This window comes from Schistocerca nitens, chromosome 1 (genome assembly GCF_023898315.1).
Source record: "Schistocerca nitens isolate TAMUIC-IGC-003100 chromosome 1, iqSchNite1.1, whole genome shotgun sequence".
Classification (NCBI taxonomy): Eukaryota; Metazoa; Arthropoda; class Insecta; order Orthoptera; family Acrididae; genus Schistocerca; species Schistocerca nitens.
Window position 1 is genome coordinate 86,212,630 of NC_064614.1, and position 20,877 is coordinate 86,233,506.

Genomic DNA, 20,877 nt, shown 5'->3' on the forward strand with positions numbered 1-20,877 from the left:
ACGTTTGCAGGACAACAACCATCTCGTTTGCACCAGCACGGACGATCAGCTCGGAGACCATGGCTGCGGTTACCCTTGACGCTGCATCACAGACAGGAGCGCCTGCGATGGTGTACTCAGCGACGAACCTGGGTGCACGAATGGCAAAACGTCATTTTTTCTGATGAATTCAGGTTCTGTTTACAGCATCATGATGGTCGCATCCGTGTTTGGCGACATCGCAGTGAACGCACATCGGAAGCGTGTATTCGTCATCTCCATACTGGCTTATCACCCGGCGTGACGGTATGGGGTGCCATTGGTTACACGTCTCGATCACCTGTTGTTCGCACTGACGGCACTTTGAACAGTGGACGTTACATTTCAGATGTGTTACGACCCGTGGCTCTACCCTTCATTCGATCCCTGCGAAACCCTACATTTCAGCAGGATAATACACGACCGCATGTTTGAGGTCTTGTACGGGCCTTTCTGGATACAGAAAATGTTCGAGTGCTGCCCTGGCCAGCACATTCTCCAGATCCCTCACCAACTGAAAACGTGTGGTGAATGGCGGCCGAGCAACTGTCTCGTCACAATACGCCAGTCACTACTCTTAATGAACTGTGGAATCGTGTTGAGGCTGCATGGGCAGCTGTACCTGTACACGCCATCCAAGCTCTGTTTGACTCAATGCCCAGGCGTATCAAGGTTGTTATTACGGCCAGAGGTGGTTGTTCTGGGTACTGATTTCTCAGGATCTATGCACCCAAATTGCGTGAAAATGTAACCACATGTCAGTTCTAGTATAATATATTTGTCCAATGAATACCCGTTTATCATCTGAATTTCTTCTTGGTGTAGCAATTTTAATGGCCAGTAGTGTACGTAGAACGGAAGCTAATACACGCCTGCAGTGTAGTCCCGTAGCGTCAGAAGCCTGGTTTAGGAGGGAGGGTGAACGAGCCTCGCGCGGACTGGGAACGTCCGCATCTGGACGTGCCAATGCAAAAGCCCTGCCGTCATACGTCGTGGCTCCAGCAAGCCGCAAATTCAGTGGAGCCGTCACCACAGGCTGTCTGTCCAGCCGGGCCGTCGAGGACCACGAGTGGAGGGGAGCGCGTGTAAATGACGGCTCTGCAGGTAATTAGAGGAGCGGCGGCGCTTTTAAAAGCCTGCCGCGTGACGCGATTATGCCGGCCCATCGGCCGACAAGCTTTGTCCCTCAGAGGGCGCGGATTAGCAGGGACGAGGGCTGCAGCCGGTACCGCTGTGTGCGGGCCGACGGCACGCCACGTCGCTTCGTCCCTCACAAGTGACCGCATTGCGAGGATGTAACAGATACATCTACGTCTACCATCGTACAGTGAGAGTGTGTGTATGTGTGTGACCACAGTCTGATACATACAGCCGCGACACTCTTCGGTGCAAAAGCTGCTACCATTTGACAGATAGAGCGACACTAGCGCATCTGGCGGTGAGAAAGAAGACATTAAAATCTTTTGTAAGGATAATGCTTGTTTTTAACTACTTAACTCCAATCCCAAAGACAGCAGGTGTTGACAGGTGTGAAAATCACCGAACCATTGTATGATTGTATCATAGCGGAACAAACACTGGTAGCAGTTACTTCTGTAAAATATCTGGGAGTATGCGTACGGAGCGATTTGAAGTGGAATGATCATCTAAAATTAATTGTTGGTAAGGCGGGTGCCAGGTTGAGATTCATTGGGAGAGTCCTTAGAAAATGTAGTCCATCAACAAAGGAGGTGGCTTACAAGACACTCGTTCGACCTATACTTGAGTATTGCTCGTCAGTGTGGTATCTGTACCAGGTCGGGTTAACAGAGGAGATAGAGAAGATCCAAAGAAGAGCGGTGCGTTTCGTCACAGGATTATTTAGTAATCGTGATAGCGTTACGGAGATGTTTAGCAAACTCAAGTGGCAGACTCTGCAAGAGAGGTGCTCTGCATCGCGGTGTAGCTTGCTGTCCAGGTTTCGAGAGGGTGCGTTTCTGGATGAGGTATCGAATATATTGCTTCCCCCTACTTATACCTCCCGAGGAGATCACGAATGTAAAATTAGAGAGATTCGAGCGCGCACGGAGGCTTTCCGGCAGTCGTTCCTGCCGCGAACCATACGCGACTGGAACAGGAAAGGGAGGTAATGACAGTGGCACCAGTGGCACGTAAAGTGCCCTACGCCACACACCGTTGGATAGCTTGCGGAGTGTAAATGTAGATGTATATGTAGGTGAACTATCAGTTTAATAAGTCACAGCTGCAAAATACTAACGCGAATTCTTTACAGAGGAATGGAAAAACTGGTAGAAGCCGACCTCGGTGAAGATCAGTTTGGATTCCGTAGAAATATTGGAACACGTGAGGCAATTCTGACCCCACGACTTATCTTAGAAAATAGATTAAGGAAAGGCAAGCCTACGTTTCTAGCATTTGTAAACTTAGAGAAAGCTTTTGACAATGTTGACTGGAATACTCTTTCAAATTCTGAAGGTGGCAGGGGTAAAATTTATCGTATAGGCCTACCCAAAATTTATCGGATTTCTTTTAGTACCCATGTGGATAACTTTGCACTTTTCTTTATTTAGTGCCAATTGCCACTTTTCACACCATACAGAAGTTCTCTGGAATTGATCATCTGATGATTTTACTAGACGGTGAATTATGACGTCATCTGCAAACAATCTAAGGAGGCCACTCAGATTATCACCTACATCATTTACGTAAATCAGGAACAGCAGAGGGCCTATGACACTACCCTGCTGAACGGCAGATATCACTTCTGTTCTTCTCGATGATTTACCGTCTATCATTACGAGCTGTGACCTCTCTGAGAGGATATTACGAATCCAGTCACACAACTGAGACGCTACTCCATATGCACGCAATTTGATTAATAGTAGCTTGTGAGGAACGATATCAAAAGCTTTCTGGAAATCTAGGAATATGGAATCGATCTGAGATACCTTGTCGAGAGCATTCATCACTTCATGGGAATAAACAGCTAGCTGTGTTGCGTCAATCAATAATCATTTTGTGATTCTTGAGTTTCTCCCGGCGTATTTGATAATCAAAATATCCACGGGTGTACTGCCGGTCTACAGTGTCCAACGGGCACAATATTTCGGCGATCATACATGTCGCCATCATCAGGTGAACTGACGGACTGAGCTCCTGTGAACGTGCCGGCACGGAGATCCGTACACTATGGCTGCTCAGGTGGAGCTGGGTTCGGTCGCGGCGGCGGCGGATTTAAATACCCTCCGCCCGCGGCGCGCTCACTCCGCCATCCGCGCCCCGCGCCGCGGTCGCGCGGTGGAACAGATTGCGACGGCGTCTGAGATGACGTCGGTGTGATGGCTCCGTCCGCCGTGGTCGTCACAACTATACATTTGCTCGATTTACTCTTGATTAACCCAATCGCTGATCTGTATTTGCACCCAGACAGCTGCCACCACCCTTCACAGAGGAATGGGGTACCTAAAACTCTAGTACATAGGGCGCGCACTATCTCTGACGCAGAGAGTCTACCCCAGGAATTGGAACATCTGAGAACTGTATTTCAAAAAAATGGGTACTCAGAGTGGCAGATTCAACGTGCTCTCCGCCCAACCACTACAGCACAACCTGTGGATATGGATGAAATCACGAGGGAGGAGGTAGGCACTGCGTTTATCCCATATACAGGCGCACTCTCTGGAAAGATCGCCCGCATTTTGAAGAAACACCGGGTCGGAACGGTGTTTTGTCCTCCGAATAAAACTCGTGCACTGGTGGGGAGCGCCAAAGATGACCTCGGTTTGAGGAAGGCCGGCGTGTACCAGATTCCGTGTCAATGTGGCAAGTCGTATATTGGTCAGACGATGCGTACCGTCGAGGATCGATGCCGTGAACACCAGAGGCACACTCGACTGATGTATCCGAGCAAGTCGGCGGTCGCTGAACATTGTTTGTCGGAAAATCACGCTATGGAGTATGAACGCACGAGGATTCTGGTACAGACGTCGAGATACTGGGACAGCGTTGTTAGAGAGGCCATCGAAATTCGCACCAATGACGACCTCATAAATCGTGACTGTGGCTATAATCTTAGCAAGGCTTGGGAACCAGCGATTGGGTTAATCAAGAGTAAATCGAGCAAATGTATAGTTGTGACGACCACGGCGGACGGAGCCATCACACCGACTTCATCTCAGACGCCGTCGTAATCTGTTCCACCGCGCGACCGTGGCGCGGGGCGCGGACGGCGGAGTGAGCGCGCCGCGGGCGGAGGGTATTTAAATCCGCCGCCGCCGCGACCGAACCCAGTTCCACCTGAGCAGCCATAGTGTACGGATCTCCGTGCCGGCACGTTCACAGGAGCTCAGTCCGTCAGTTCACCTGATGATGGCGACATGTATGATCGCCGAAATATTGTGCCCGTTGGACACTGTAGACCGGCAGCACACCCGTGGATATTTTGATTAATAATCATTTTCTTCAAGGTGATTCATAATGTTCGAGTACAGTATATGGTCCAAACTCCTACTGCAAATTGAGGTCAGTGATATGGGTCTGTAATTCAATGCGTTACTCCTATTTCCTTTCTTGAATATTGGTGTGACCTGTGCTACTTTCCAGTTTTTAGGAACAGACCTTTCGTCAAGTGAGCGGTTGTATATGATTGCTAAGAAAGGCGCTATTGTGTCTGCATACTCTGAAAGGAACCTGATTGGTATACCATATGGAGCGGAAGATTTGCCTTTCTTAAGTGATATGAGTTGTTTCGCAACACCTAAGATATCTACTTTTATGTCACTCATGCTAACAGCTGTTCTGGTTTCGAATTCTGGAATATTTACTTCGTCTTCTTTCGTGAAGGAATTACAGAAAACTGTATTTAGTAACTCCGCTTTAGTGGCACCATCATGGTAACACTTCCATCGCTATCGTGTAGTGAAGGTATTGACTGTTTTTTGCCACTGGTGTACTTTACATACTACCAGAATCTCTTTGGGTTTTCTATGTCGCGCAGTGTCTCTAGAATACCCTTCTATCGCGTCACGTCCCACTTTTCTCTACTGGGTGCAAAGTGTGCACGTAAGCATACCTAGAAAATAGCGTATTCCGCCAAGTGTGAAGTCCTGTTGAGATATTTCGTCTTATTTCATGCGATCTACTTCACGTAACTGTCATGTGTGTCCTCCTTCACGACAGTACGGGGGAAACGAAGACGCTCCTTCGACGTTTTCGATGGGAAGTTTTTCGTCAGCCACCATATAGCCCGGACTTGGCTCCCTCTGATTTTTATCTCTTCGCTCACATGAACCGCTTGCTACAAGGACAGCATTTCGGCACAGACAGATAGTTGCAGACCAAAGTAGAAAACTGGCAGAACACACAGTCAGCTGCCTACTATGACGTCGGTATTGGAAAACTGGCACCGGTTGGTTATAATTAAAGTGCAACTGCTCACAGAGGTCCAGTGTAATTATAGTGTGGCAGCGACTAGGTAGCTATTCTAATGCGTTAATGCGGAACCGATTTACGATGAAATAAACAGGTTCCACTTTCGGCCAGCAGGCGCAAACCCGGAGCTATGAATGCAAGGAAGAAATACAGATATGTTTTCCAGAAGTAAAGGATTGGAAACGGGACGTGGGCAGAGAAGGTGAAACAACTTAGAATGGCATAATATTAACCGCCGCTTTCACAATGTGTTCAAAGGGTCAAAGGCTCTGAGCACTATGGGACTTAACATCTATGGTCATGAGTCCCCTAGAACTTAGAACTACTTAAACCTAACTAACCTAAGGACATCACACAACACCCAGCCATCACGAGGCAGAGAAAATCCCTGACCCCGCCGGGAATCGAACCCGGGAACCCGGGAACCCCCCTTCCCAGTTCCATTCACGAATTGTGCGTGGGAAGAACGACTGCTTGTAAGTTTCCGTATTTGCTCTAATTTCTCGGATCTTTTCGTTGTGATCATTACGCGAGATATATGTGGGTGGTAGTAATATGTTGCCCATCTCTTCCCGGAATGTGCTCTCTCGTAATTTCGATAATAAACCTCTCCGTATTGCGTAACGCCTTTCTTGAAGTGTCCGCCACTGGAGCTTGTTCAGCATCTCCGTAACGCTCTCGCGCTGACTAAATGTCCCCATGACGAATCGCGCTGCTTTTCGCTGGATCATGTCTATCTCTTCTATTAATCCAACCTGGTAAGGGTCCCATACTGATGAGCAATACTCAAGAATCGGACGAACAAGCGTTTTGTAAGCTACTTCTTTCGTCGATGAGTCACATTTTCTTAGAATTCTTCCTATGAATCTCAACCTGGCGCCTGCTTTTCCCACTATTTGTTTTATGTGATCATTCCACTTCAGATCGCTCCGGATAGTAACTCCTAAGTATTTTACGGTCGTTACCGCTTCCAATGATTTACCACCTATGGCATAATCGTACTGGAATGGATTTCTGCCCCTATGTATGCGCATTATATTACATTTATCTACGTTTAGGGAAAGCTGCCAGCTGTCGCACCATTCATTAATCCTCTGCAGGTCTTCCTGGAGTACGTACGAGTCTTCTGATGTTGCTACTTTCTTGTAGACAACCGTGTCATCTGCAAATAGCCTCACGGAGCTACCGATGTTGTCAACTAAGTCATTTATGTATATTGTAAACAATAAAGGTCCTATCACGCTTCCTTGCGGTACTCCCGAAATTACCTCTACATCTGCAGATTTTGAACCGTTAAGAATGACATGTTGTGTTCTTTCTTCTAGGAAATCCTGAATCCAATCACAAACCTGGTCCGATATTCCGTAAGCTCGTATTTTTTTCACTAAACGTAAGTGCGGAACCGTATCAAATGCCTTCCTGAAGTCCAGGAATACGGCATCAATCTGCTCGCCAGTGTCTACGGCACTGTGAATTTCTTGGACAAATAGGGCCAGCTGAGTTTCACATGATCTCTGTTTGCGGAATCCATGTTGGTTATGATGAAGGAGATTTGTATTATCTAAGAACGTCATAATACGAGAACATAAAACATGTTCCATTATTCTACAACAGATTGACGTAAGCGAAATAGGCCTATAATTATTCGCATCTGATTTATGACCCTTCTTGAAAATGGGAACGACCTGCGCTTTCTTCCAGTCGCTAGGTACTTTACGTTCTTCCAGAGATCTGCGATAAATTGCTGATAGAAAGGGGGCAAGTTCTTTAGCATAATCACTGTAGAATCTTACGGGTATCTCGTCTGGTCCGGATGCTACTAAGTGATAGCAGTTGTTTTTCAATTCCGATATCGTTTATTTCAATATTTTCCATTTTGGCGTCCGTACGACGGCTGAAGTCAGGGACCGTGTTACGATTTTCCGCAGTGAAACAGTTTCGGAACACTGAATTCAGTATTTCTGCCTTTCTTCGGTCGTCCTCTGTTTCGGTGCCATCGTGGTCAACGAGTGACTGAATAGGGGATTTAGATCCGCTTACCGATTTTACATATGACCAAAACTTTTTAGGGTTCTTGTTTAGATTGTTTGCCAATGTTTTATGTTCGAATTCGTTGAATGCTTCTCTCATTGCTCTCTTTACGCTCTTTTTCGCTTCGTTCAGCTTTTCCTTATCAGCTATGATTCGACTACTCTTAAACCTATGATGAAGCTTTCTTTGTTTCCGTAGTACCTTTCGTACATGATTGTTATACCATGGTGGATCTTTCCCCTCGCTTTGGACCTTAGTCGGTACGAACTTATCTAAGGCGTACTGGACGATGTTTCTGAATTTTTTTCCATTTTTGTTCCACATCCTCTTCCTCAGAAATGAACGTTTGATGGTGGTCACTCAGATATTCTGCGATTTGTGCCCTATCACTCTTGTTAAGCAAATATATTTTCCTTCCTTTCTTGGCATTTCTTATTACACTTGTAGTCATTGATGCAACCACTGACTTATGATCACTGATACCCTCTTCTACATTCACGGAGTCGAAAAGTTCCGGTCTATTTGTTGCTATGAGGTCTAAAACGTTAGCTTCACGAGTTGGTTCTCTAACTATCTGCTCGAAGTAATTCTCGGACAAGGCAGTCAGGATAATGTCACAAGAGTCTCTGTCCCTGGCTCCAGTTCTGATTGTGTGACTATCCCATTCTATACCTGGTAGATTGAAGTCTCCCCCTATTACAATAGTATGATCACGAAACTTCTTCACGACGTTCTGCAGGTTCTCTCTGAGGCGCTCAACTACTACGGTTGCTTATGCAGGTGGTCTATAGAAGCATCCGACTATCATATCTGACCCACCTTTGATACTTAACCCAGATTATTTCACATTCGCATTCGCTAATAACTTCACTGGATATTATTGAATTCTTTACTGCTATAAATACTCCTCCACCATTGGCGTTTATCCTATCCTTGCGGTATATATTCCATTCTGTGTCTAGGATTTCGTTACTGTTCACTTCCGGTTTTAACCAACTTTCCGTTCCTAATACTATATGCGCACTATTTCCTTCAATAAGCGATACTAATTCAGGAACCTTGCCCTGGATACTCCTGCAGTTTACCAATATTACGTTAACTTTTCCTGTTTTTGGTCTCTGAGGACGGACGTTCTTTATCAACGATGCTGATGTTCTCTCTGGTAAGCCGTCAGGTATTTTATCGTTTCGCCCAAGGGGGGGTCCCTCTAACCTAAAAAACCCCCGTGTGCACGCCACACGTACTCTGCTACCCTAGTAGCTGCTTCCGGTGTGTAGTGCACGCCTGACCTGTCTAGGGGGGCCCTACAGTTCTCCACCCAATAACGGAGGTCGATGAATTTGCAACCATTATAGTCGCAGAGTCGTCTGAGCCTCTGGTTTAGACCCTCCACACGGCTCCAAACCAGAGGACCGCGATCGACTCTGGGCACTATGCTGCAGATATTAAGCTCAGCTTGCACTCCGCGTGCGATGCTGGTTGTCTTCACCAAATCAGCCAGCCGCCGGAAGGAACCAAGGATGGCCTCAGAACCCAAGCGGCAGGCGTCATTCGTTCCGACATGTGCTACTATCTGCAGCCGGTCACACCCAGTGCGTTCAATAGCTGCCGGAAGGGCCTCCTCCACATTACGGACGAGACCCCCCGGCAAGCACACCGAGTGCACACTGGCATTCTTCCCCGACATACCCGCTATTTTCCTGAGGGGCTCCATAACCCGCCTAACGTTGGAGCTCCCTATAACTAATAGGCCCGCCCTCTGTGACTGTCGGGACCTTGCCGGAGAATCGGCCACTGGCCCAACAGGCGAGGCATCCTGTGGTGGCTCGGAAACGATGTCATCACCACTAGGAAGCACCCCGTACCTGTTGGAAAGGGGTAAGGCAGCTGCCACGCGGCCAGATCCCACCTTCGCCTTTCGGCCAGGCACGCGCGAGCCCACCACTGTCCGCCATTCACCCTGGAGTGATGGCTGACCGGTAAGATGCTCACTGCCGGAAGACGCAGCGACATCAGGGGTTCCATGTGATTCCAAGGCCACCGAAGTAGGCATAGGTCTCACCACAGTTGCCCCAACGCCACTACGAGCCGACGCCTGCGCCTCGAGCTCGATGAGCCTAACAGACAAAGCCTCCACCTGCCCCCGAAGAGTGGCCAATTCTCCTTGCGTCCGCTCACAACAACCACAGTCCCTACACATGACTATGTTTACCCTACTCTATACGGTGACAAATTCCCAAGATAATCTTCTGATGAGCTACTCTGATAATCAAGAAACACTCACTGAAATACGAGACGCGAAAACTACGCTAGGTTTTCCCAGAAAAACTATTTAAAAGCTAAGCGCAGCAAATAAGTACAAAATAAATTTCTCTCCTAACGATCAAGAACTGTTAGTTTCTATGCAGAGCAGATAAACACAAATAGAATCCCTTCCTTAGTGGAAGGTCGTAAACAAAATGCAAAATAAACGCTTTATACAAACAGTACTCGCTGCTGCTGGTGCTCTCGCTCTGGCTGTCACAAGACAACTGCTGATTCAAGTGACTAGTGGCTAACGGCCGCGAAACAAACAAAAGACGGTTTTAGGGCGCTTTCTGTTCTAAACGATCAAGAAAACACTAAGAAATCTAACACGAAAACTACGTAAAGTTTTATCAAGAACTGTTAGTTACTATGCAGAGCAGATAAACACTAATAGAATCCCTTCCTTAGTGGAAGGTCGTAAACAAAATGCAAAATAAACGCTTTATACAAACAGTACTCGCTGCTGCTGGTGCTCTCGCTCTGGCTGTCACAAGACAACGAGGGTCACTCCAAAAGAAATGCACACTATTCTTTTAAATCCATCTTTTATTCTACATGTTTGAAAGTTTTACAGTGTGGAGATACATCCTTTAGGAAGAATTTTTCATTTCTGTACATAATTTCTATCCCTCTCAACTGCCTTACGCCATCTTGGAACCAGCGCCTGAATACCCCCACGGTAAAATTCTGGACTAATCTATTGGAGCCACTGTTTGGCAGCGTGCACAAGGGAGTCATCATCTTCAAACCTTGTTCCAAAAATTTTCAAATGTGTGTGAAATCTTCTGGGACTTAACTGCTAAGTTTCATCAGACCCTAAGCTTAGACACTACTTAATCTAAATTACCCTAAGAACAAACACACACACCCATGTCCGAGGGAGGACTCGTAATTCCGCCCGGACCAGCCACATAGTAAACCTTGTTCCACGAAGGGAGTCTTTCAGTTTCCCAAAGAGATGATAGTCACATGGAGCCAGGTCAGGACTCTCTGGCTCTGAGCACTATGGGACTTAACATCTGTGGTCATCAGTCCCCTAGAACTTAGAACTACTTAAACCTAACTAACCTAAGGACAACACACACATCCATGCCCGAGGCAGGATTCGAACCTGCGACCGTAGCAGTCGCGCGGTTCCGGACTGAGCGCCTAGAACCGCTAGATTACCGCGGCCGGCCCAGGTCAGGACTGTAAGGCGGGTGTTTCAGTGTTGTCCATCCGAGTCTTGTGATCGCTTCCATGGTTTTTTGACTGACATTTGGCCGTGCATTGTCGTGCAACAGCAAAACATCCTGCTTTTGCCGATTTGGTCGATCACGACTCAGTCGAGCTTGAAGTTTCTTCAGTGTCGTCACATATGCCTCAGAATTTATGGTGGTTCCACTTGGCACGATGTCCACAAGCAAGACTCCTCCAGAATCGAAAAACACTGTAGCCATAACTTTTCCAGCAGAAGGTGTGGTCTTGAATTTTTTTTTTTTCTTGGGTGAATTTGCATGATGCCACTCCATTGATTGCCACTTCGTCTCTGGTGAAAAATGATGGAGCCATGTTTAATGACCTGTCACAATTCTTCCAAGAAATTCATCTCCTCCATTCTCGTACTGTTCCAAAAGTTCGCTGCATACTGTTCGTCTTGTTTCTTTGCGAGCCACTGTCAACATCCTGGGAACCAACCTGGCACAAACCTTTCTTAACGCCAACACTTTCAGTATTCTGCAAACACTTCCTTCCCCTATCCCAACGTAGCGTGACAGTTCTTTCAATGTGATGCGTCTGTCAGCAGTCACCAGTTCATTAACCCTCTGCACATTGTCTCGAGTGTGCACAGTACGAGGCCTGCCGCTGCGAGGACAATCCTCAATACTGCCGTGCCCGCTTTTATCACGTAACCTGCTTGCCCACCGACTAACTGCACTGCGATCGACAGCAGCATCTCCATACACCTTTTTCAACCTCTTGTGGATGTTTCCCGCTGTCTCGTTTTCACAGCACAGGAATTCTGTGACAGCACGTTGCTTCTGACGAACGTCAAGTGTAGCAGCCATCTTGAAGACATGCTGTGACGGCGCCACTGACGGGAACAGGTTGAACTAAGTTTTAAAACAAGCGGAAAGGGTTATCTGCACACTGTAAAACTTTCACGCATGCAGAATGAAAACTGTATTTTTACAAAAATAGTGTGCACTTCTTTTGGATTGACCCTCGTAGTTCTCGTGATAAGAGCATCATAACCAGGGTTCCGCGTTTGCGACAGCACAGGAATTCTGTGACAGCACGTTGCTTCTGACGAACGTCAAATGTAGCAGCCATCTTGAAGACATGCTGTGACAGCGCCACTGACGGGAACAGGTTGAACTAAGTTTGAAAACAAGCGGAAAGGGTTATCTACACACGGTAAAACTTTCACGCATGCAGAATGAAAACTGTATTTTTACAAAAATAGTGTGCACTTCTTTTGGATTGACCCTCGTAGTTCTCGTGATAAGAGCATCGTAACCAGGGTTCCGCGTTTGCGACAGCACAGGAATTCTGTGACAGCACGTTGCTTCTGACGAACGTCAAGTGTAGCAGCCATCTTGAAGACATGCTGTGACGGCGCCACTGACGGGAACAGGTTGAACTAAGTTTGAAAACAAGCGGAAAGGGTTATTTACACACTGTAAAACTTTCACGCATGCAGAATGAAAACTGTATTTTTACAAAAATAGTGTGCACTTCTTTTGGATTGACCCTCGTAGTTCTCGTGATAAGGGCATCATAACCAGGGTTCCGCGTTTGCGCGTGCGCAGTGCGGCCGTTCCTGGTGCGCGGCCCGGAGGACGCGGTGTCGCTGGCGGGCGGCGCGGTGCAGTTCACGTGCCGCGTGGGCGGAGACCCGCCCCCGGAGGTGCTGTGGCGGCGCACGGCGGGCGGCGGCTCCATGCCGCTGGGCCGCGTGCACATCCTGGAGGACCGCAGCCTGCGCGTGCAGGACATCACGCCCGAGGACGAGGGCGAGTACAGCTGCGAGGCCGACAACGCCGTCGGCTCAGTCACCGCCTCCGCCACCCTCACCGTGCACTGTGAGTAGCCGACACACTACCTGTCTAGCCCACCCTGTGCTACATCGAAAGTGCAGGGCAAAAGTAGCTAAACAGTTCCAATAAACTTCTTCTTCTTTCTTCTTTCACTTGCGCCTGTGTCCCGCAATGTGCGCAGGGTCGTTGTGGTTACAACTGATTTGGCAAGGTTAATTTAAAGGGGTGGCCGGATGCGCTTCCCGCCGCCACCCCCCAGGGCGGAATCAGTGTTCCCCAACTGCCTGCGTCTAGTGTAAACCGTGAAATAGTGCGGAAGTGTTAAAAATATCTGCGTGTCGTGTAACTGAGGCGGAATGTGGGGACCAGCCCGGTATTCACCTAGTGGGATGTGGAAAACCGCCTAAAAACCACATCCAGGCTGGCCGACACTCCGGCCCACGCCGTTAATCCGCCGGGCGGATTCGATCCGGGGCCGGAGCGCCTACCCGAGTCCAGGAAGCAGCGCATTAGCGCTCTCGGCTAACCTGGGAGGTCTAAAAAGCTCCAATAAACGTGGATCCACAAATTAACCACTGTCGAGATACAACACATTTTCTGTTGCGGTTCATCAGTGTCAAAGTTGAAGCAGGTGTTCGAAAGTTGTGCAAGGGTCTGAATGCGACATTGAACTCGTCTCTGAAATGAGTTGCGAATCCTCTCAGGCAATCCTGGGGAATTCTGTAAATGCTGGAAGGCTGCTTGAATCCGCAAGCGTAATTTGTCATGAGCGTTGACCTCAGCATCGTAGACCAGGCTTTTGACATGACCCTACACACAGAAATTCATGGGATTGAAATACGGAGACCTTGGAGGCCATGGCACAGGCCCTCCCCTACCTATCCAATGTTGACCATAGTTCGAGTTAGTAGCCGGCGCACTCGTAAATGAAAATGTGCTGGAGCACCGTCAAGTATGAACAACATGTTCAAGCGTTGGTTCAGTGGGACATCATCGTGTACATCTGGAAGTACAGTCCACAAAATCGCACGTACTGCTGACGTAGGAAATGTGGTCCAGTTATGCGGTCTCTGAGCAGTCCTGCCCAGACGTTCAACGAATAACGCTGCTGTCGTGATACGTTTGTTGCATTAGAACTGACATCGGCCCAATGTGTCATTGTATGGTAGTTAAAAATACCGTCACGGGTAAATCCAGCCTCAAACGTGAACAGAATACTGCTTACAAACAGAGGATTCAGGGTACACTATTGTTGCACCCATTGGCAGAAATTCTCTCTAGGAGGGAAGTCTGCATTGTTGGAGATGGTATGGATTGAGTACTTGCCGATGTAAAATCCGTCACACACTGCCATGACTCAGGACACGCTCTTGGACCCACGTTTATTGGAGCTTTTCAGCTACTTTTGGCCTGTACTTTCCACGTGTGAATTATTGACAACCACTTCTGAAACACTATATATATGACGGTATTGTATATTGCTTTATTTGTGCTCCTGCGACGAAAAAACATCAGAACCGCAGATTTTGAAATTTGGTACGGTAGAACTTCATTTTTTACCAGTACAAATACTGTATTTGCACTTTTAAAATGCACAGAAAGGCGTTAAAATAATGTTTTAAGAAGTCTCAGTTTCAGAAACAATTCCCCCCTCCCCTAACAGACAAGGTCGCAGTAGCGGAACATCTTATTTTACAAACCAAGCATTATATATGTATGTATGTGTTTTAACAATTTTACCTTTCTTGTAATGGAAAACTGTGTCAGTTTCCAGTGGCTTCTATTTCAAAATGTATTTAACTCGTAATTTGTTTTTGTTAGCAGTTAATGCTAATACTAATAAAATACTTTTAGATAATGCTTAACTTGATTTCACTCACTGATTGTTGGTGTGTAGCAGAGTTAAACCGCAATAGACAGACTACGAAATAGAATACTGCCAAAATTTTCCAGATTGTAACGCTTTTAAACGTGAATGGAATATTTCTTCCTGGGTACATGACCATGTTGGACCTTGGAAGATGTTATTCACGTTCGGAAAAGCCTTAATTTTCCGCAATATTTTTTATAAGTTCAGAAGAAGACTGCAACAGATAAAAAGTCAATGCGAACGTTTAAAAATGGAATACTAGTGGCGGAAGTCTGAAAAGATACAACAGTATCCCCTAACTACCTGTGATGTGGACTTCGTCCAGCTCTCTTGGTCGTGGAGAAGGACACCATTCTTGATCTTTCTTCCATGTTAGGAAGGGGAACCAGTCGGTTCTCCTCCCTGCCCCAGATTTCTTGCCATTCTCCATCAACGCGTGCCTTTACTTGCTTTTTCGATGTGGCTTCCCGAGCACTGAAGGCGTGTGTTATTGTGCCCCCAGCGCCGCCGTCTCTGACGCTGCGGCCCGCTGAGCTGACGGTGGAGCAGCGCCGCGACGCCGTGTTCGAGTGCTCGGCGTCGGGGAATCCCCGGCCGTCCGTCTTCTGGTCCGTGTCCGGAGCCAAGGCGCTGCTCTTCTCCGGAGCGTCCAACGGCCGCTGGGCCGCCTCCACCTCTCCTGAGGGCAGCGCGGTCCTCACCCTCCAGGTGAGTCCACCATTACACTACGAAACTTCACCGCTACTGTGCATGCTACGCTTGCAACTGCCCCCTGCTGCAGCTTGGACCGAAGGGAAGTCAGCAGTGATAACTGGGGGCAGCTAGTATCGCCTCTTGCGGTTTATGTACGAACTAGTGTCTTTCAAATTCTGAAGGTGGGGCAGGAGTAAAACATAGGGAGCGAAAGGCTATTTACAATTTGTACAGAAACCAGATGGCAGTTATAAGAGTCGAGGGGCATGAAAGGGAAGCAGTGGTTGGGAAGGGAGTGCGACAGGGTTGTAGCCTCTCCCCGATGTTGTTCAATCTGTATACTGAGCAAGCAGTAAAGGAAACAAAAGAAAAATTCGGAGTAGGTATTAAAATCCATTGAGAACAAATAAAAACTTTAAGGTTCGCCGATGACATTGTAATTCTGTCAGAGACAGCAAAGGACTTGGAAGAGCAGTTGAACGGAATGGACAGTGTCTTGAAGGGAGGATATAAGATGAACATCAACAAAAGCAAAACGAGAATAATCGAATGTAGTCGAATTAAGTCGGGTGATGCTGAGGGAATTAGGTCGGGAAATGAGACACTTAAAGTAGTAAAGGAGTTTTGCTATTTGGGGAGCAAAATAATTGATGATGGTCGAAATAGAGAGGATATAAAATGTAGACTAGCAATGGCAAGGAAAGCATTTCTGAAGAAGAAAAATTTGTTAACATCGAGTATAGATTTAAATATCAGGAAGTCGTTTCTGAAAGTATTTGTATGGAGTGTGGCCATGTATGGAAGTGAAACGTGGACGATAAATAGTTTAGACAAGAAGAGAATAGAAGCTTTCGAAATGTGGTGCTACAGAAGAATGCTAAACATTAGATGGGTACATCACATAACTAATGAGGAGGTATTGAATAGAATTGTGGAGAAGAGGAGTTTGTGGCACAACTTGACTAGAAGAAAGGATCGGTTGGTAGGACATTTTCTGAGGCATCGAGGGATCACCAATTTAGTATTGGAGGGCAGCGTGAGACCAAGAGATGAATACACTATGCAGATTCAGAAGGATGTAGGCTGCAGTACGTACTGGGAGATGAAGAAGTTTGCACAGGATAGAGTAGCATGGAGAGCTGCATCAAACTAGTCTCAGGACTGAAGACCACAAAACAACAACAGTGCCACAAACCTAAAGAAATGGCGCCTCTTTCGAAAAATGTGTGAAGTAGAAAGCATTGATCTATATACGACAACAAAAGTAGATGTGGGGTGGATTGCCCTGTAGAGATGCTCGAGATCTAGGTTAGGTAGAAGTGTTACAGTCTAGTTGTGAGCTAGCGAAGCCAACGAATGTGAACGGAAGAAAACTCGCTGCGGTGACGGTCTGACAATTACACGGAAGCCGCCGCTATTTAGGCTGACCCCCTGGACGTTCCAAAAGGAGGAACATGTTTCTTAATAGGGTGTGTGATCACCACGAACGGCCGTACTTGCACTCCAACGTGCTCCCCCTACCAAATAGGTAAGGGGTTCTTGTGGTAAGGCGAGCTACTCCACCATCAGCGCGGTTGACAACTGCTGGATGGAAATTGGTCCTTGCCGATATACTACGAAGGTAATCCCAAAAGTGAGGTCTCCTATTTTTGTATAAGTACATAGATCTGTTTATTTCTGCAATGGTTTACATCAGTTTACAACGTGAACATTTAGCTATTTTTCGACATAATGACCATTTCTATCGATGCATTTTTGTAGACGCTGTGGCAGTTTTTGTATGCCCATGTCATACCAGCTCGCCGCCATGCTGTTCAGAAAGTCGTGACATCTTTCACCTCGTCGTCGGAGCTGAATCGCTTTCCTGCCAAGTTTTCTTTTAACTTAGGGAACAGGTGATAGTCACTGGGCACCAAGTCAGGACTATAGAGTGGGTGGGTGACTATGTTCCACTGAAACTGTTGCAGAAGAGCAACGGTTTGCCGAGCGATGTGTGGGCGAGTGTTGTCATGGAGAATGTGTACGCCCTTGCTCAACATTCCTCTTCTCCGGTTCTGAATTGCCCGTTTGAGTTTTTTCAGAGCCTCACAGTACCTGTCAGCGTTAATTGTGCTCCCAGTGGGCTTAAAGTCGATCAACAATACCCCTTTCCGATCCCAAAAAACGGTTGTCATGACTTCACCGGCAGACTGTGTTTGTGTTTCCGCGGCTTTGGCTAAGAAGGATGCCGTCACTGGCGTGATTGTGGCTTGGTCTCAGGTGTAAAGTGGTATGCCCAGGTTTCGTCACCCGTGACAACTGAGTCAAAAATGGTTCAAATGGCTCTGAGCACTATGGGACTTAACATCTATGGTCATCAGTCCCCTAGAACTTAGAACTACTTAAACCTAACTAACCTAAGGACATCACACAACTGAGTCCAGAAAGTTGTCCTGTTCGGCTGCAAGACGGTGAAGAAATGCGCGGGAATCATCAACTCGTTGCCCCATGTAGTCCTCAGTCAGCATCCGTGGCACCCATCTTGCGCACACCTTCCGGTAGTTCAATGTTTCCGTTAAAATTCTGTGAGCGGTGCTTCCTCAGGAACCGACGTGCAGAGATCATCCAGGGTGATCCGCCGATCTTCACGCATGCTTTGCTCACCCTTCAACACTGTCTCCTCAGAAACTGACGGTCTCCCGCTCCTTTGTTCGTCGTTCCAACCAGCTCCAAACTCTCTACAACACTTACGAACATTTGTGACATCCATGCACGACTCACCATACACTTCCGTCAATTGGCGATGGATTTCAATTGGCGCAGTGCCCTTTGCGTTCAAAAACCGAACAAATGCGCGCAATTCGCACTTGGAGGTAACATCTAACTGGAGCTCCATTCTCAACGGCTGCCAAGCCAAGACTGAGCGCCTCAGCGCGGCGTGCGCATGTTTACACACAGCGCGTGAAGCACTCTTCATAACAGTGTGACCAACTGCCACACAAATAGAGTTCTGTACTTATAAAAAAAATAGGAGACCTTGCTTTTGGGATTACCCTCGTACAATGTGTCTCCCCAGGGCTTCCCAAACCTACTCGAGGGGATTTTTTTCGGGAGGAAGAAGAGGCCAGTCCATTCGTCGAAAATCCTCTCGTTCAAGAGCTCCTCCACTTGTACTGTTCAAAGCGGACGCGCGTTGTCATCCATACGAATTAAATCACGGCCCTCGTTCCCCCGAAAAGACTGAAATGGGGAAGAGCACTGTGTCACAATAATGTTGACCTGGTTCCAAGACTTGGAACGCCTGGACCACCAAATCGATCACATTCGGCAATGTGCCAATGGTGCATCACGTTTTCTAGCCTCTCGCCACAAGGGTAATAGATCGAGAATCACTACTCACACTGAACCTGCTCTCTCGAGAAGAGCCCGCGACTCCGTTGGTCCAGCCCCTAAGCTCTGGCCACCTTCGCAGACGGTGTCGCCGATGTGCGGTGCCAACAGAACACTATGTACTGCTCGTCGGGCAGAGAGAGACCTCCACAGTGCAGTCACCACCCCACTGTGGAGCGTCAGATTGTCTGCCTTACACTCTTGTTAAATGCGATTGTAATTCTGACGCAGGTCCCTTCTTGTCTGTTGCACAATATAGCAGTCATTGCTGCTGTAGTTGACCCTGATCGACCACAACCGCTCTTTCGGGCACACTTTGGCTTTCTATCAGCTTCCCGATGATTCATCCCGATGTGAAGCCATCCTGATATTGCCTTTTGGCCATATATTACTGAGAACACGATTTTTTTTCCTTTGTTGTAATTTCATGCCTCAGCAGAAGCGGGCCGGCAGCGGCCTACATACGCCGCTCTTCGGCCAAAAGACACAACATAAATACACGGAAGGCATAGAAAACATAAAAAAAACATGGTAAACACAAGATGGACACAGCACAAGATATCAGAAGTCGTTTGACGGAAGACACTGTAATGAAGGGTGGCACCAGTTGAAAACAGATTAAGACGTCCAGGTGGAGACACGAACGTAGGAGAAAAAACTAATGAAGACACTGTACACAAAAGGAGAGACACTGACGCACGGAAAACCCTGGCGACGATCATCGGCGAAGCATTCACACTGATGAAGGTGGGGGCCTGCCTCCAGGTCAAAGGGAGAGATAGGAGGGTGGGAAGGGGGGGTGTAGCCAGTGGGAGAAAGAAGGGAGAGTGGGGGGCGGAGAGAGGGGGGGGTTGGAAGCCCAAGGAGATGGGTGGAAACGGGAGACGTGCGAGAGAGGAGGGGGGGGGGAAGGAAGGTGAGGAGGGAGAGAGGGAGCCCTGGGGGAAAGGGGGAATGGGAGGGGAGAGTGAGAGCTGGTAGGAGGGGTAGATGGATGGGATAAGGACATCATCTGGGAGGGTGAGTTGGCGGAAGCCATCTTGGGAAAGGGTATGGAGGGTGTGAGATGGAGAGCAGGTGGGATGCAAGAATATAGGCGCGGCAGCAGGTGGGGATGGGCGAAGATGGGAGAGACAAGCAGGTGTGGGGGATCGAGCTTGCGGGAGGTGTAAAGGATCCGTATCCATTCGAGGCAAAGGAGAAGGTGCGGGAAGGGAATCAAGTCATATAGGATCCGTGTGGGGGATGGGAGATGGATGTGATAGGCAAGGCAGAGCGTGTGGTGTTCAAGGATTTGGAGGGACTTATAGTAGGTGGGAGGGGCGGAGATCCAGGCGGGATGGGCATAGCAGAGGACGCGGCAAATGAGGGATTTATAAGTGTGGAGGATGGTGGAGGGGTCCAGACCCCATGTGCGGCCAGAAAGGAGTATGAGGAGGTGGATCCGGAACGTGCCTTGGCTTGGATCGTCCGGAGATGGGGGTTCCAGGAAAGGCGACGGTCAAGAGTAACACCAAGGTACTTGAGGGTTGGGATGAGGTGAATGGGACGGCCATAGATGGTGATATAAAAATCAAGGAGGCGGAAATAAGGGATGGTTTTGCCTACAATGATTGCCTGGGTTTTGGAAGGATTAACCTTCAGCAGCCACTGGTTACACCAGGTGGTGAACATGTCAACATGGGATTGGAGAAGGTGCTGGGAGCATTGCAGGGTGGGGGCGAGGGCAAGGAAGGCAGTGTCATGAGAACACGACCACAGTGCACCGTTATGTGCTGTCTGATTGACACACACACTTTTCATTCCTTCAAGGGCCTCGTGTTGCGTAGCCAGCCCCATGTGGCGCTATAATTAAGCTGACCTCAAGGCATGCGACGTCCATTTTTATATGGACGACAGGGAGACATCTAGTGACAAGTCCCCGCCCTTCCCTTCGTTTCCACCTAGTTGTTAACATGTTTGTTACTGTATCTGTCTCGTCCGTTAAGTTTTGCAGAACAACGTAGTACATCAGACGTCACTAGATCGCGGGGCCAGCGAAATCTCGGAATATTTGACAAAAGCACGATTGCAGTGTTTCATGTGACCTACACCCTTGTAGATATCATAGTCCATATGTCACAGATATTTTCATAATTG

General features: G+C 47.8%; 1 protein-coding gene across 1 annotated transcript in view; it reads left to right on the plus strand.

The window, feature by feature from the left end:
* LOC126239043 (protein sax-3-like) overlaps nt 1-20,877 on the plus strand; it is a 112,160-nt gene that overhangs the window by 18,646 nt on the left and 72,637 nt on the right. Inside the window, exons 3-4 of the mRNA XM_049947869.1 lie at nt 12,579-12,851; nt 15,179-15,384. Coding sequence (XP_049803826.1) covers nt 12,579-12,851; nt 15,179-15,384 — 479 coding nt within the window. The remainder of the gene's footprint in view (nt 1-12,578; nt 12,852-15,178; nt 15,385-20,877) is intronic.